Source organism: Hyperolius riggenbachi, chromosome 3 (assembly GCF_040937935.1).
Source record: "Hyperolius riggenbachi isolate aHypRig1 chromosome 3, aHypRig1.pri, whole genome shotgun sequence".
NCBI lineage: Eukaryota > Metazoa > Chordata > Amphibia > Anura > Hyperoliidae > Hyperolius > Hyperolius riggenbachi.
In genome coordinates this window covers 120,905,653-120,921,505 of record NC_090648.1, presented here as the reverse complement: position 1 = coordinate 120,921,505, position 15,853 = coordinate 120,905,653, and the positions used below count along the sequence as shown (strand labels likewise).

General features: G+C 44.0%; 1 protein-coding gene across 1 annotated transcript in view; it reads left to right on the top strand.

Annotated features, from left to right (window-relative positions):
• The window catches only part of LOC137562974 (STE20-like serine/threonine-protein kinase), a 104,304-nt gene that overhangs the window by 32,498 nt on the left and 55,953 nt on the right, over positions 1 to 15,853 (top strand). The window contains exons 9-10 of the mRNA XM_068274848.1: positions 7,452 to 9,164; positions 9,652 to 9,815. Coding sequence (XP_068130949.1) covers positions 7,452 to 9,164; positions 9,652 to 9,815 — 1,877 coding nt within the window. The remainder of the gene's footprint in view (positions 1 to 7,451; positions 9,165 to 9,651; positions 9,816 to 15,853) is intronic.

Genomic DNA, 15,853 nt, shown 5'->3' with positions numbered 1-15,853 from the left:
TTCAGCCTGTCATTGCACTTTACATGCATTCATCTATTTGGCTTTTTTGCACACTGTTAGTCTTTGTTGCTCCTAGAATTTTTTTGCACATATGAACTCATTCATGGTGTACCTTTGGATACATTTTATGCACAATTTTGCACATATTTTTGTATTTTTTTGCACTTTTGTACATTTTTTATATTTTTGTAATTTTTTGTACATTATTAGTATGTGTGCACAGTAGAGAGATTTGTTTGCACTGTTAGCACCAACACTTTATACCAGAGGAAGTCCTTGTACCCTATATACTGCAACTTTATTATCCAGTGGTCTAGAGGTGATTGTTTATTTACAATGTTGGGGGATTTTAATTGTATTTGTTTTTAATATATTTTTTAAAGGGATATGTCCCTAATAAATTGATGATAATTTAGAGACTATTTTGGATTCATTATTTACTTGATTCAATTGATTCAATGGTTACCCTCCACTATTTATAGGCAGTCTTTTCTTGTGTGTGTTTGTGTTTATGGCCAGAACACGAAGTCTGGCCACTTTGGGTTCTGGTCGGTCAAACCTTAAAGTGGCCGTGTTACCTGCTGCCACAATCGACTCGGGGGGGGGGGGGGGGGGGGGGGAAGGGCGCAAGTTTCCCTAGCTGCCAGAACTCAAGGGGAGGAGCCAGAGCCGGGGGAGATGAACGACGCCGCCCTGATTTATAATCCATTTTGCACATTGGCCGCAGGGACACGGCCACTTCTAGCTTTTACATATACATGGGAATTATTATCATATTCATAAATTCTGATAAATCACAACTTCCATGTTTTCCCTCAGGTTAGTTTCACACTGCAAACTGGAAACAGGCCTCTGGGGAATACCGCATTACTACGTGGTATTCCCCATCTGGCCAAGCAGGAAATGAGGCTCACTTCCTGCTGGCGAAGAATTCATGTCCACGGAAGAGTATTGTAAAAAATACACTTCCGCGCATGCGCGCCTCGTCAGAAAGTGTTTAAAAATCCCTGTGTCGCTGTAGATTAACATTTTATATGGAGGAGGGAGTAGCTTTCAGCTGGTGCGTGAGGAAGGGAACAATTTGGTTGGGTGTTGCTCAGCTGTCAATGTCACTAATGATCCGAATAACTCTTTTAGGTGAATAAACAGCTGTAGGTAAGAGAACCTGAACTGAAAATAAAAAAAGTCAAAATAACCATACACAGGTCATACTTACCTCCTGTGTAGTCTACTCCTCAATCTCTTTCTCCTCTCCTGCGTCCCATTTGTCCACTGTGATCAATGGAATTCTCCGTCCTCCATTTTAAAAATGGCCATTACCTCATAACAGCTTCCTGGTCAGCACACTGTTAAACTGTAGTATTGCCCACTTGAGCCATAGGGAAACATGGACATTACCTTGCACATTCAGTTGAAACTGACAGCTGCTGATACAGTGACTTGCAAAAGTATTCGGCCCCCCTGAAGTTTTCCACATTTTGTCATATTACTGCCAGAAACATGAATCAATTTTATTCGAATTCCAAATGAAAGACCAACACAAAGTGGTGTACACATGAGAAGTGGAACGAAAATCATACATGATTCCAAACATTTTTTATAAATAAATAACTGCAAAGTGGGGTGTGCGTAATTATTCAGCCCCCTTTGGTCTGAGTGCAGTCAGTTGCCCATAGACATTGCCTGATGAGTGGTAATGACTAAATAGAGTGCCTGTGTGTAATCTAATGTCAGGACAAATACAGCTGCTCTGTGACGGCCTCAGAGGTTGTCTAAGAGAATATTGGGAGCAACAACACCATGAAAGAACACACCAGACAGGTCAGGGATAAAGTTATTGAGAAATTTAAAGCAGGCTTAGGCTACAAAAAGATTTCCAAAGCCTTGAACATCCCACGGAGCACTGTTCAAGCGATCATTCAGAAATGGAAGGAGTATGGCACAACTGTAAACCTACCAAGACAAGGACGTCCACCTAAACTCACAGGCCGAACAAGGAGAGCGCTGATCAAAAATGCAGTCAAGAGGCCCATGGTGACTCTGGACGAGCTGCAGAGATCTACAGCTCAGGTGGGGGAATCTGTCCATAGGACAACTATAAGTTGTGCACTGCACAAAGTTGGCCTTTATGGAAGAGTGAAAGAAGAAAGCCATTGCAACAGAAAAGCAAAAGAAGTCCCGTTTGCAGCTTGCCGCAAGCCATGTGGGGGACAGCAAACATGTGGAAGAAGGTGCTCTGGTCCGATGAGACCAAAATGGAACTTTTTGGCCAAAATGCAAAACGCTATGTGTGGCGGAAAACTAACACTGCACATCACTCTGAACACACCATCCCTACTGTCAAATATGGTGGTGGCAGCATCATGCTCTGGGAGTGCTTCTCTTCAACAGGGACAGGGAAGCTGGTCAGAGTTGATGGGAAGATGGATGGAGCCAAATACAGGGCAATTTTGGAAGAAAACTAGAGATGTCGCGAACCTCCGATTTTCGGTTCGCGAACCTTCGCGGAAGGTTCGGTTCGCCGAAAAGTTCATGAACCGCAATAGACTTCAATGGGGATGCGAACTTTGAAAAATAGAAAAAATTATGCTGGCAACAAAAGTGATGGAAAATATGTTTCAAGGGGTCTAACACCTGGAGGGGGGCATGGCGGAGTGGGATACATGCCCAAAGTCCCGGGGAAAAATCTGAATGTGACGCAAAGCAGCGTTTTAAGGGCAGAAATTACATTGAATGCTAAATTGCAGGCCTAAAGTGCTTAAAAACATCTTGCATGTGTATACATCAATCAGGGAGTGTAATTAGAGTTCTGCTTCACACTGACGCACCAAACTCACTGTGTAACGCACTGCAAACAGCTGTTTGCATAGTGGCGGCCATGCTGGACTGGTGCGCACCATGGCGAGAGTGTAGGCCGTGGCGGTTTTCAAGCCCATATGGTCGCCGGGCTGTGGTAGCTCAATGATAGAACAACAATGACTGTCCAGCTGATCAAATTTGGTGTGTCCACAATGAAGCAATGACCTTTTTATCTTCTTGTATGTAGGTAGGCATAGGTAGGTGTCCCAGTAGTTAGCTAGGCATAGGTAGGAGTCCCAGTATAGGTAGGTAGGCATAGGTAGGAGTCCCAGTATAGGTAGGTAGGCATTGGTAGGTGTCCCAGTAGTTAGCTAGGCATAGGTAGGAGACCCAGTATAGGTAGGTAGGCATAGGTAGGTGTCCCAGTAGTTAGCTAGGCATAGATAGGAGACCCAGTATAGGTAGGTAGGCATAGGTAGGTGTCCCAGTAGTTAGCTAGGCATAGGTAGGAGACCCAGTATAGGTAGGTAGGCATAGGTAGGTGTCCCAGTAGTTAGCTAGGCATAGGTAGGAGACCCAGTATAGGTAGGTAGGCATAGGTAGGTGTCCCAGTAGTTAGCTAGGCATAGGTAGGAGACCCAGTATAGGTAGGTAGGCATAGGTAGGTGTCCCAGTAGTTAGCTAGGCATAGGTAGGTGTCCCAGCAGTTAGCCAGGCATAGGTAGGAGTCCCAGTATAGGTAGGTAGGCATAGGTAGAAGTCCCAGTATAGGTAGGTAGGCATAGGTAGGTGCCTCAGTAGTTAGCTAGACATAGGTAGGAGACTCAGTAGTTAGCTAGGCATAGGTAGGAGACCCAGTATAGGTAGGTAGGCATAGGTAGGTCCCCTAGTATAGGTAGGTAGGTAGGTGTCCCCGTATAGGTAAGTAGGTGCCCCAGTAGCTAGGTAGGCATAGGTAGGTGACCCAGTATAGATAGTTAGGCAGGGCCTGGCTGGCACAGTAATAACAATTACCAAGGTCCAGCTGCAACAGATAGGGCTGTATAATTCAGTGAGCAACACACACAAAAAAAAAATCAGGAAAACATTAGAGCTCTCAAAAGAGCTGTTGAGCCAGGAGCAAGCCAAGAGCCTAACTAATCTTTCCCTAGGAGAACAAGTCTGCAGCAGCTGTCCCTAGTCTGTCTTTAGCAGGCACATGAGTGAGTGTAATGGCCGGCAAACCTGCCTTATATAAGGGAAGGGGGGGGGGGGGGCTCCAGGGCTTAGTGTAGCCTGAATGGCTACAATGTGCCTGCTAACTGTGATGCAGAGGGTCAAAGTTGACCCTCATAGTGCATTATGGGGCGAATCGAACTTCCGCAAAAGTAGGATTTCAGTCTCTAGATGTGCAAAGCTGGTAGAGACATACTCTAAAAGACTGGCAGCTGTAATTGCAGCAAAAGGTGGTTCTACAAAGTATTGACTCAGGGGGCTGAATAATTACGCACACCCCACTTTGAAGTTATTTATTTGTAAAAAAATGTTTGGAATCATGTATAATTTTCGTTCCACTTCTCACATGTACACCACTTTGTATTGGTCTTTCACGTGGAATTCAAATACAATTGATTCATGTTTGTGGCAGTAATGTGACAAAATGTGGAAAACTTCAAGGGGGCCGAATACTTTTGCAACCCACTGTATATAACTGACATCAATTGGTATATTTCAGTTCTGACAAAATATTGTCAGAACTGGAAGGGATCAATGTAAGAAGAAAATGGTGAGCCTCTGAGAGGAACTGGCGGTGAGTATAGTATGTAATATTAATTTGTAGCTACGTCATGTGCTTATTTTAAATAATTTTCCTCGCTTCAGGTTCCCTTTAAAGAGGAACTGTAACATAAAAATATCCCCTGGGGGGTACTCACCTCGGGTGGGGGAAGCCTCCGGATCCTAATGAGGCTTCCCACGCCGTCCTCCATCCGTCAGGGGTCTCGCTGCAGCCCTCCGTGGAGTCCGGGCAGCGGTGACGTCATTATTTACCTTCCTGGCTCCTGCGCAGGCGCTCTGACGGCTGTCGGCTCCGAACTACACGGAAATACCCGATCGCCGTCGGGTCCGCTCTACTGCGCAGGCGCAAGTTTCCTGCGCCTGCGCAGTAGAGCGGACCCGAATGAGATCGGGTATTTCCGTGTAGTTCGGAATGGAAAGCCGCCACAGCGCCCCCGCTGGAGCCAGCAAAGGTAAATATTGAAATGACAGTCGGCACAGTCGCCGGCTGTTCGGAGGGCTGCGGAGAGACCCCCGTGGGACAGAGGACGGCGTGGGAAGCCTCATTAGGATCCGGAGGCTTCCCCCACCCGAGGTGAGTACCCCCCAGGGGATGTTTTGAATGTTACAGAGTCTCTTTAAGTAGTCTGGAAAAGGGTCAAAACCTCTGTTTTATGGTTGTCTGTGTCCCTCACTTCCTGTTGTATCACCTGCGACAGTTAGAGGAGCTTCACTAGCAGGGACATATCAATAAGAAAAAAACATACAGAAGTTCTAACCTTTCCCACAATGTGGAAATATATGACGATATTTCCCTTTACATAAGTCATCTGCTAATGATTCTCTGATAGTTCCCTCTCAGGCTGTGATTTCTAAAGGTGGGTTTACCATGTGTCACAGCTTGAATAGAAATTATGACTAGTAATTCTGTGCCTTCACTAAACTCCTGTATGTGGGTGTAACAATACAGAGCAGCAGCTCTCTCTATATATTACCCATTATCAGGTAGTGAGAGATGGCTCTTAGCCAGCTGCCTATTGCTATGAGATGATAGCATACCTCCCAACTTTTTGAGATGAGAAAGAGGGACTCTTAAGCCACAACTCAGCCACACCCCTGATCACGCCCCTGTCACACCCTAATCACACATACCATAAAGATTTAATAAGAAAAATATGTTGTTTTATAATTCAAACCACACTGGTCCTCTCTATCCTGGTTCATTTTCCTTCATATTAACATTTTAAAATTAATAATATATCGATTTAAAGGATGGAAATAAAGTTTAGAGTCAATCAAACACATTTTTAGTATATATATATATATATATATATATATATATATATATATATATATATATATATATATATATATTACATAGAAAGAGGGACAAATGAGGAAGAAAGAGGGACAAAGGGACAGGGCTCCAAAGAGTCCCTCAAAGAGTCCAAAGAGGGACTGTCCCTCCAAAAGAGGGACAGTTGGGAGCTATGTGATAGTTGGGCACACAGAGCATATAGGGAGGGAACAGGTAGAACAGGTAGAACATCAGGCTTCATCACTAGGGAATAAAAGAGCAATCAGTAGTGAAAATTCAACATCAACCCAGAGGAGGTTTGGCTGCAGGATGGCTGATGCAGACCAGGGCAGGGCAATTTTCTCCAGCAAAGTGCCCTGAGTATTAGAAAGACTTCCAGCCCAGTTTATCTAGCCAGTATTACGCAGGTCCTCCCCAGTATAGGTGGCCAGATGTGCCCCCATAATTAGGTAGGGTGCCTCAGTATAGGTAGTCAAATGTGCCTCCAGTATTAGGTAGCCCCAATAGCCAGATGTACCACCAGTATTAGGTAGTCCCTTCTTCAGGTCAGAAAGCTAGATGTGCACTGCAAAACGAGAGTAGAACTACCTAGGTCCCATGCCCCGCAAAGCCACTGTATGGAAAAATTAGAATGTGATGTGTTTTTTTTTTTAACACCTACTTAAAAAACATCAAAACATCAAAAAGTTCCCCTGGGGGGTACTCACCTCCGGAGGGGGAAGCCTCATGTTCACAATGAGGCTTCACACGCCATCCTCTGTCCCACGGGGGTTTCGCTGTAGCACTCCGAACAGCGGCGATGTAAATATTTACCTTCCCGCTTCCTGCGCAGGTGCTGTGGCGGCTCTCGGCGCTGAAGTAGGCGGAAATACCCGATCGCCGTCGGGTCTGCTCTACTGCGCAGGCGCAAGTCTCCAGCGCCTGCGTAGTAGAGTCGACCCGACTGAGATCGGGTATTTCCGTCTACTTCGGAGCCAATAGCCTCAACTGGAGCCTGGAAAGGTAAATATTGAACAAGCTGTCGGATCTGTCGGGCCGCTGTTCGGAGGGCTGCAGCGAGACCCCTGTGGGAAGCCTCATTGGGACCCTGAGGCTTTCCCCTCCCGAGGGGAGTACCCCCCAGGGGAACTTTTTGACGTTACAGTGTCTCTTTAAACAATAGTGTAATGTGTAAATCAAAATGTGAATAAAAGTTAAAAAAATCCAGCAAACTCTCATTATAGAACTTGATTTTTTGCAGAGTTTAGAAGTTATTCTCCATATACCTCACTAGTGTTTCCAAAGGCCTAGGCAGCTTCCTCACTTGAGCGCAGTCGGAAACCAAAGTGCCAATGTAACGCACAGCTATTCCGTTCTCATGCAATATTTTTGGCAATTACAATGAATGGAAATCAGAATACGTTTGCGGTTATTTGTTGGTAACCGTGTGACAGTGCAGACTATGCAATCACGCAGTCTTTGCAAATCGCAGCAAAAAAAACTTGAGTGTGGGTAGGACGCGTCAGACATTAAACAAATGTATACACAATTTCATTACTGTACCTAGTTAATATTTATAGTCTTACAATATTTCTTTCAGATTGATCTTCCTCTTGGTAAAACCATCGATAATAACTCTTTGACAAATGCACAGCCTTCTGTAGAAGCACCATCAGTAAAGCCAGAGGATAAATGTGCTGGGAATGGGTTGTACACACCTGCCCAAGAAGAACCTGAGGAGGTCCTTATCCAGAAACCACCTGTGCCAATACAGAGAGGTACAAGTTTCTTGAAACAGATGCGTAGGCGATCTGCCCCTTCACTTTCAAAAGATTTGAGGGCATCCGTAAAGTGGAACGTTGATAGTGAGATTCGTGAGAGGGAGAATGTTAAAAGGAAGAACACACACCCACTTCAGGATACTCCAGCAAAAACTGTTGTAAGAGAATCTGTATCTTCTAGTATAATAGAGACAAACAGGACAAAGATGGAAAATATCGAAAGTGTGGAAACATGCAACAACAATTCCTTGAACTTAAAGGAGGCCTCTAAATGCATTTCTGAAAAGTACATACAGGACATTCAAAATTCAACCCAAGGAAATATTAATGACATGATTGTGTCTGAAAACCCTTTATATTCCCTTCATGCCAGTGAGAAAGCTCTGGAGATGTCCATTTCTTTTTCACCTGTCATTCAGAAGTCAGACCCCTGCATAGCTTCTAGGAAGTTGAGCAGAGCTTTATCAATGCCATGCAATTTAAAGAAAAGTTTTAGCGCCACCTGGGAAAAGCGAAAATCAAGTGATCCAGGTCTGGTTAGTAAAGTAGATCGTAGAGAAGACAGAAGTATTGAGAACACTGATCCTCAGAAACCTAGCGGAGTTTTCAGCAATGACATAGCTAAAGTGACGACAGAAAGTGTGAAGTGTGTTTCCGAAGATGTGAAAAAGACTGATGTGCAGCAAAAGGCTAATTTATTTTCAAAAGATAAAAGGGCATCGGTGAAATGGGAAAGTAAAAAAGGGCAAACTGGAAAGGATAATAAAGACAGTGATGAACAAAAGAAGCCTTGTGACCTATATAGTAGTTCTGAGTCTGGACAAACTCAAGAATGCCTCATAGATACGTTTGTCCATACATCTGAAATGGAAACTAATGACGCTATTGTGGTCAATCAGCCACATACATCCTGCCAACAAGAGAAATCAGCTAAGGAACATGAAAATTCACCTCATGACAATGTAACCACTGGTATAATTAATACTTTGGACAATAGCGCAGTAGAAGGCCACGGTGATATGGACACATGTGGTCAGACACTTCCAGTGTCGCTCAGGTCACTGCCTCCTAACCATGAGAGAAACATTAGAAGAAACAGTGCAGACGTGCAGAATTCCTCTGGGAGATTGCTTCGAAGGTGGACATTACCAATTTCAGAAATTGAAAAAATTGCTTTAGCTCATGATATCTCAAGATTTAAATTCACGGAAGGTATTGTCAAAGTAAGCACAAAAAAGTTTTCCTCTATCAGAGGAGAAGAATGCAGAGTGAAATACGATGATAATGTTTTTATGGAATGTGCAGATGAAAGTAAAGTAAAGTCTAGCGAGAATGAAGATAATCCTGAATGCAATAATAAAACTGTGCCAAATAAAAGGTTGAAATTTGCCCGATGCTCGTGGGCTATTGATCCCAGTGAACAGAAGATCATTCCAGGGGAAAATGGGGCTGCTCAGGAAAAGAAAGGATCTGAAGGCAATGGACGTGGAATACCACAGGAAATTGGGTCATTGCAAGAGGACACACAAGAGGTAGGATACCTTATACCTACATAAATAAGGGTAGCTTGGGAAAGGGAGTGGTGTGGTGGGAGTCCATTGAGATTGTTTGCAATTTCTTTCTAGAGACGTCAGTACTACAGTATCAAACACAGTATTAAACCTAGCTGCGCCTTTTGACAGAAATGAGTAGAGCAATGTGCGCAAGTCTGTATTGTTTTTTGGGTCAGGCCAGTATTTTGGTTATGGACAATATGTGGATCAGCATTTTAAACAAGTTTTACTGGGCGTCCAGCAAGGCTGCTGAAACCAGCACATAAATTACTGCTAACTACTGCACTTTACTAACAGCTTGATTCGTTAGGTAAACATAACAACGTTTATGCTGGAAGATTCTTTTCAGTTTCTTTTCTAAAATAGGCTAGTACTTTCTCCTAGCAGCCAAGATATCTCACATAACATTGGAGTGTTCCAAAGTAGATGTTTATGCAAGTAATGGTAATTTTTTCTTTGTGTACAGGGCATGGACATACATCTAGATCAAAATGAGAACAGCACTGAAAATAGAGGAAGAAGAGTGCGGATTACCCGGAGGTTCATGGTGGATGGGAAAGAGATGGAAGTGTCATCTTGTAAGCGGAAACCTGATCCAACTCATCGAGATGTGAAGGAACGCCTGGTTAGGTGGGCACCTGTGGTCTATATGTGCTTCATTCTATTTTTTACCCTCTTCATATATTAAGGACCCTTTTCCACTAGCAATCGCAAATTTGCAATTTTCTTTACATTGGCCTCAATGGCCAAATGCAGCAACGTCAGAGACTGCCTTTTGGGAAAATTAGTATGCATGACCTTGCAATCGACAAACTACAACCATCCTGAAAATCAGATTGATACGCTGTGGGTGTGAAAGGGCCCCTGCACTGTTTGGACCACAAACTGCAGCTACTTGGCTTTCTATTGCTTAGCTATACCATACATTGACACAGGAATAGTGAATGCAGTTCAGCCTCCAGTGTGAAAGAGGTAGAGCTCTGACTGTTCGATGTTTCCGAAGACATAACAACAAAAGTTGTTTAGGTGATACCTTTAATGACTAACTGTACAAGATTTCTTTGTAAGCTTTCAAAACTTTAAGTTTTATGGTTCTGATCCAGTTCTGAAACATGCCTGAAGAAGAAACTTAAAGTTTCGAAAGCTTGCAAAGATATCTTGTACAGTTAGTCATTAAAGGTATCACCTAAACAACTTTTGTTGTTATGTCTTTGGATTCTCTCCATGACCAATGCAGCTGTTCGATGTTTATGTCCTGCCACAAGTAAGGCTGTATTTCAGTAGTCTTACCATTACTGTGCACTGCTGTCCTCCACTTACGTCTTCAGGGACCACCTACAACCTCCTCCTTTCCATGCACACACTGATGTGTGGGCATGCATGCACATAATGAAACTGATATTTTAGTCTGCAGATGGAAAGTTGGCAAGCACCTATAACTGGCCTACCACCTGTAGACTTGCACCTGAACAGTGACTGCAGAGCAATATCTGATGGATAAAAACAGGGAACACCAAGAGCCCCAATAGTGTAATTCGTACTGGACAAGGTGGCAAAAAGTTTGTATTGCTAGATACTCACAAGTCGGGGTCACCAGCAGGCGACCACTGTAAAGGCTGGTGGGGAGATTGTCCTGACCCCACTCAGGATTAAGAAGTCGCTCTCTGTAACAACAACAACAACAACAACAACAAATAACATTTGTAAAGCGCTTTTCTCCCGTGGGACTCAAAGCGCATGGCTCCGACCATCGTGGTACAGGGGAAGAATTTTATAAATCTGGAAATGCCAGGCTAAACAGGTGGCTTTTCAGTCTGGATTTGAATAGCTCCAGGGATGGTGCTGTCTTTACTGGGTGTGGTAGGGAGTTCCAAAGAGTAGGGGCAGCATGACAGAAGGCTCTGTCTCCAGATTTTTTGAGGTGCACTCTGGGAGTGACCAAGTTTATAGAACTTGCTGATCTGAGGTTGTGAGAGGTGTGGTGCAGCTTCAGCAAGTCCTTCATGTATCCAGGGCCCAGATTGTGCAGGGATTTGAATGTCAGCAGTCCAATCTTGAAGAGTATTCTCCATTCTACTGGTAGCCAGTGCAGTGAGCGAAGGATCGGTGTAATGTGACAGTGGCGAGGCTGGTTTGTTAGCAATCTGGCAGCAGCATTCTGCACTAATTGCAGGCGACGCAAGTCTTTTTTGGGGAGGCCAGCATAAAGGGCATTGCAGTAGTCCAGCCGTGATGTGATGAAGGCGTGGACTAGGGTTTGAAGATCCTCTGGGGGAATCAGATGTTTAATCTTTGCAATGTTCTTCAGATGAAAGAAGGAAGATTTAACTACAGATGAAATTTGGTTTCTGAAACTCAATTCCCCATCGATTAGTATGCCAAGGCTGCGCACAAGGTTGGAGCTGTTTATGTCTGAATTCCCAATCCTGATTGGTGTTGCTTTAGGATAGAGCTGTTTTGATGGCGAGCACTGGCTTTGGACAAACAGGACCTCAGTTTTGTCAGCATTCAGTTTCAACCAGTTATCATTCATCCATGCCTGAAGCTCAGCTAAGCAAGAGTTTATTTTTGGGGTAGGGTCTGTTCCACCAGGTTTGAAGGACAGGTATAGCTGTGTGTCATCGGCGTAGCAGTGGTACGTCAGGCCATGTCGTTGGATAAGTGTACCGAGTGGCAACATGTAGATTGCAAACAGCAGAGGGGATAGGATTGATCCTTGTGGCACTCCGAATTGTAGAGGTGCAGGTTTGGACATTATAGGTCCTAGGGATACTCTCTGTGTTCTGTCAGTCAGGAATGATCTGAACCACTGGAGGACTGATCCACTGATGCCACAGTACTCCTGCAGTCTGTTAAGCAGGATTTCATGGTCAACTGTATCAAAAGCAGCTGAGAGATCCAACAGGATTAGGATGGAGCATTCCCCTCTGTCCCTTGCCATGAGCAGATCGTTGCAGACTTGGATGAGGGCTGTTTCACAGCTGTGGTGTTTCTTAAAGCCAGATTGTAGAGGGTCCAGGATGTTGTTTACTGACAGCCTGGTTTCAAGTTGCAGATAGACAGCCTTTTCAATAACTTTACCTAAGAAGGGGAGGTTGGAGACAGGTCTGTAGCTGCTCATAGCATCTGGATCCATGGAAGGTTTTTTGAGAAGGGGCTTGATGATTCCTTCTTTTAGAGAGGTAGGAAACCTCCCTGCTTGCAGAGAGCAATTTACTATTTTGTGAAATGCTGGACCAAGCAGGTCAGGGCATTTCAGCATATGTTTAGTTGGTCCAGGGTCCAGGTCGCAGGTTGTCTGGTGGAGACGACAGAGGGTGTCTGAGATCTCTTCCTCACTAATACTTTTGAAATCAGTCCAGGGTGTTAGGTTGTTTTTGCAGCTATTTCCATTAGTTGCATGAGTCTTGGGTGCTGTGGACTGAATGAGAGACCGAATAGAAGATACTTTGTCAGCAAAGTAGCAGGCAAATTTCTCACATAGCTCCTTTGAGGGAGTTATAGTGGGTTTTAGACAGGATGTAGACAGGAAGAAAGGGTAGCAACCCTCCACCAAGGGTGGACTCAAAATTGTATACAATAAACAGAGGCGTCAAAAGTATAAGATTAGATTAAATCATTGTAAAATGTTAAGTACTGCAACGATCTCTATGGTATTGGGATTTCCTGTATTCATTCTGTGTTCCTCTCTGTTCTAAGTACGCTGAATTTCCTGATGGTGGTGTATGATTTTCTTCAGTAAAGAGTTCTAACTAGTTATACTGGGTGCAAATAGTTAATACAGGTGCTTCACTGAAGTTATCTCTATGGTCATAAAACAGTAAACCAGCTGCTCAGGTTGCCACATCCACAAGTGGTATCAAAACACAAGGGGCTTATCAGAGTTAACACACAGAACATTTACACACAGAACATTTATATCGTGCTTTTCTCCTGACGGACTCGAAGCGCCAGAGCTACAGCCACTAGGACGCGCTCTATAGGCAGTAGCAGTGTTAGGGAGACTTGCCCAAGGTCTCCTACTGAATTGGTGCTGGCTTACTGAACAGGCAGTGCCAAGATTCGAACGCAGGTCTCCTGTGTCAGAGGCGGAGCCCTTAACCATTACACGCCTTATCAGAGTTAACACACCTTATCAGAGTGGCATAGCGAGCACTACAAACTTATGCCTGCTAATTGGCAATGACGAGAGCTCCACTCATCCTACCCTGAGCCCCTGCGGGTCCAATCACTTTAAAGGACATTATCCCCGCACTTTGATTGGCCCAGTAGGCTGCCTGTCAAGTTTCCTGTCAAGTGACAGGCAGCCTATTGGGCCAATCAAAGTGCGGGGATAATGTCCTTTAAAGTGATTGGACCCGCAGGGGCTCAGAGCAGGACGAATGGAACTCTCAGCATTGCCAATTAGCAGGCATAAGTTTGTTGCACTTGCTATGATACTCTGATAAGGCATGTTGACTCTGATAAGGCATGCTATTTGTCTTAGTGAATCAAGCCCACAGGTCTTAATCTAAATTCTAATCTAAAATATAAAAAACCTAAGCACTAAGGATTAAGACCTTGTTATTCTGGGTGCATATATGCGTGTGCAGACCACTCTGCTCCATCAATATTATCAGCCATTTACCAGCTATCTCAATAGACTGATACATGCAAACATTTGAAACATGTTAGGTTTACTTTTCAAGCGTGATATCCTGCTGGATAAAGACTCCTAGCAGGTCCCAGAAGCTGGCTTTTTTTAGTCCAGTGAATTAGTCAGTAAATTGCATCACCTTAATTTCAACCCCGCTTCTTAAGAAAAATCATTAAGGGGCCTATTTATAGAAGTGATGATCAGCTGCAGAAATAACAGCACTTTGTGGCAGTCTGCTGATCAGCACATTTATAAGGGTGGGAGTCAGCTGCTCCCTCAGGGCAGATTGCCACCTCAAGTTTCCACATCCCGTCCACATTTACTTCTGTGAACACACAGGTTATAAAAAGGTGATCAGCATGACTGCCACTTCGCCAGTGGAGAATAAGTGGCAGAGAAATTGGGTGGTGGTGGGGGGGATGTAGAGTGTAGTGGTAGCAGCTGCCAGTGGCGTAGCTGAGGAGTGTAGCTAAGGAGCTGTGGGTCCCGATGCAAGTTTTACAATGGGGCTATAAATTTCGGCTATACCAGGCGCCCTTATATGATGTATGCCTTATCTAATCCTGTCGCTCACTGTTTCTTGGTTGTTTAAAGTATTACTGCAGGGAAGTTCAAACGATCATTAGCTCTGCTATGTTTTATAGTTTAAAATACAGAGTGTCATTTGTAATTACTTTATTACTACAACTAAACCTAACCCTACTCTCACACAGAATCCTCCATCTACCTATCGCTAACGCATGCATGAAAAAAGGGCGCCAGGAAAAAAGGCCCTGGCTGGATAAGGAAATGGCGCCGGTGGATAATGAATCTCAATAACAATAAACATTGTTAACGTAATTTGTTAGCGATAAATACCGTTTTAAAACAGATGTGAAATATATATATTAACGTTGAAAATTGTTACGTTATTCAACAATACAGCTTAACCCAACCCCACTCTCACACAGAACCCTCCCCTGGTGGTGCCTAAAACTAACCACTCCCCCGGTGGTGCCTAACCCTAAAAAAACCCATCCCTGGCGTTGCCTAACTCTAACCGCCCCCTGGGTGGTGCCTAACACTAACTACCCTTCCGGTGGTGCCTAACCCTAATCCCTCCCCCTGCACAAACACCCTGTAACACATAGAAACAATAATCTCTTTGATAACATAAAATCTGTACATACAAACGAAATAATGACAAAAACTATACGTTGCAAGCTTCTAAAATGATAACATGCTTCAAAAACTTTAATGTTCTAATGTTGTTAGCTATATTTATTGGGCGCCCTTTTTTCTGCTTTTTTCATCGTATCAATGATAATTGCATTAGAGTCTATGGCGGTGCCCTTTTTGTCCACTAGCCGCCGGCACCCTTTTTCTTGCTTCCTCCCTAACCTTTAGACTCCCCAGGTGGTGCCTAAAAGCTCATACACACCTACCAATAATCTGTCCAACTATCTTCCAAACTTATCTGTTGGAAGTTAAGTTGGGCATGTGTACAGCTGACAAACAACCAGATGACCAACAGGTTGTTTGCCAGATCCAACCAGTGGATCAATCTGACCAACTATCTGGCAGGTTGGAATGCGTGTGTCGTTTGAACAACTTTATTGTTTTTGAATGTGGACATGTTGTGAAGTTTGCCATTTAGCTTCCACGCATAGTATTTAAGCAGTGGCATAGTAATAGGGGGTGCAGAGGTAGCGACCAAATTGGGGCCCTTGGGCCAAAGGGGCCCCTCCCTTCTTCAAGCACAATATTAGCTCTCTATTGGTCCTGAGCTGGTAATAATCACTTCTATAGTTGCTTTAAATAGTAGTAATCATTAAACTGTTCCCCATCCCCTTCTTACACCTCTGACACCGTGGAAATCCTTGGCAGGTTTTGGTGCGCTGTATCAATTGCTATGTATAGAGTGCTTGGGGGGCCCCATGTAAAACTTGCACCGGGGCCCATAGCTCCTTAGCTACGCCACTGTATTTAAGTGAGTTGGTTGTTCAGTTGGTTGGCGTGTGTGTATGTACTTGTCAGGTAAACAACTTGTTAT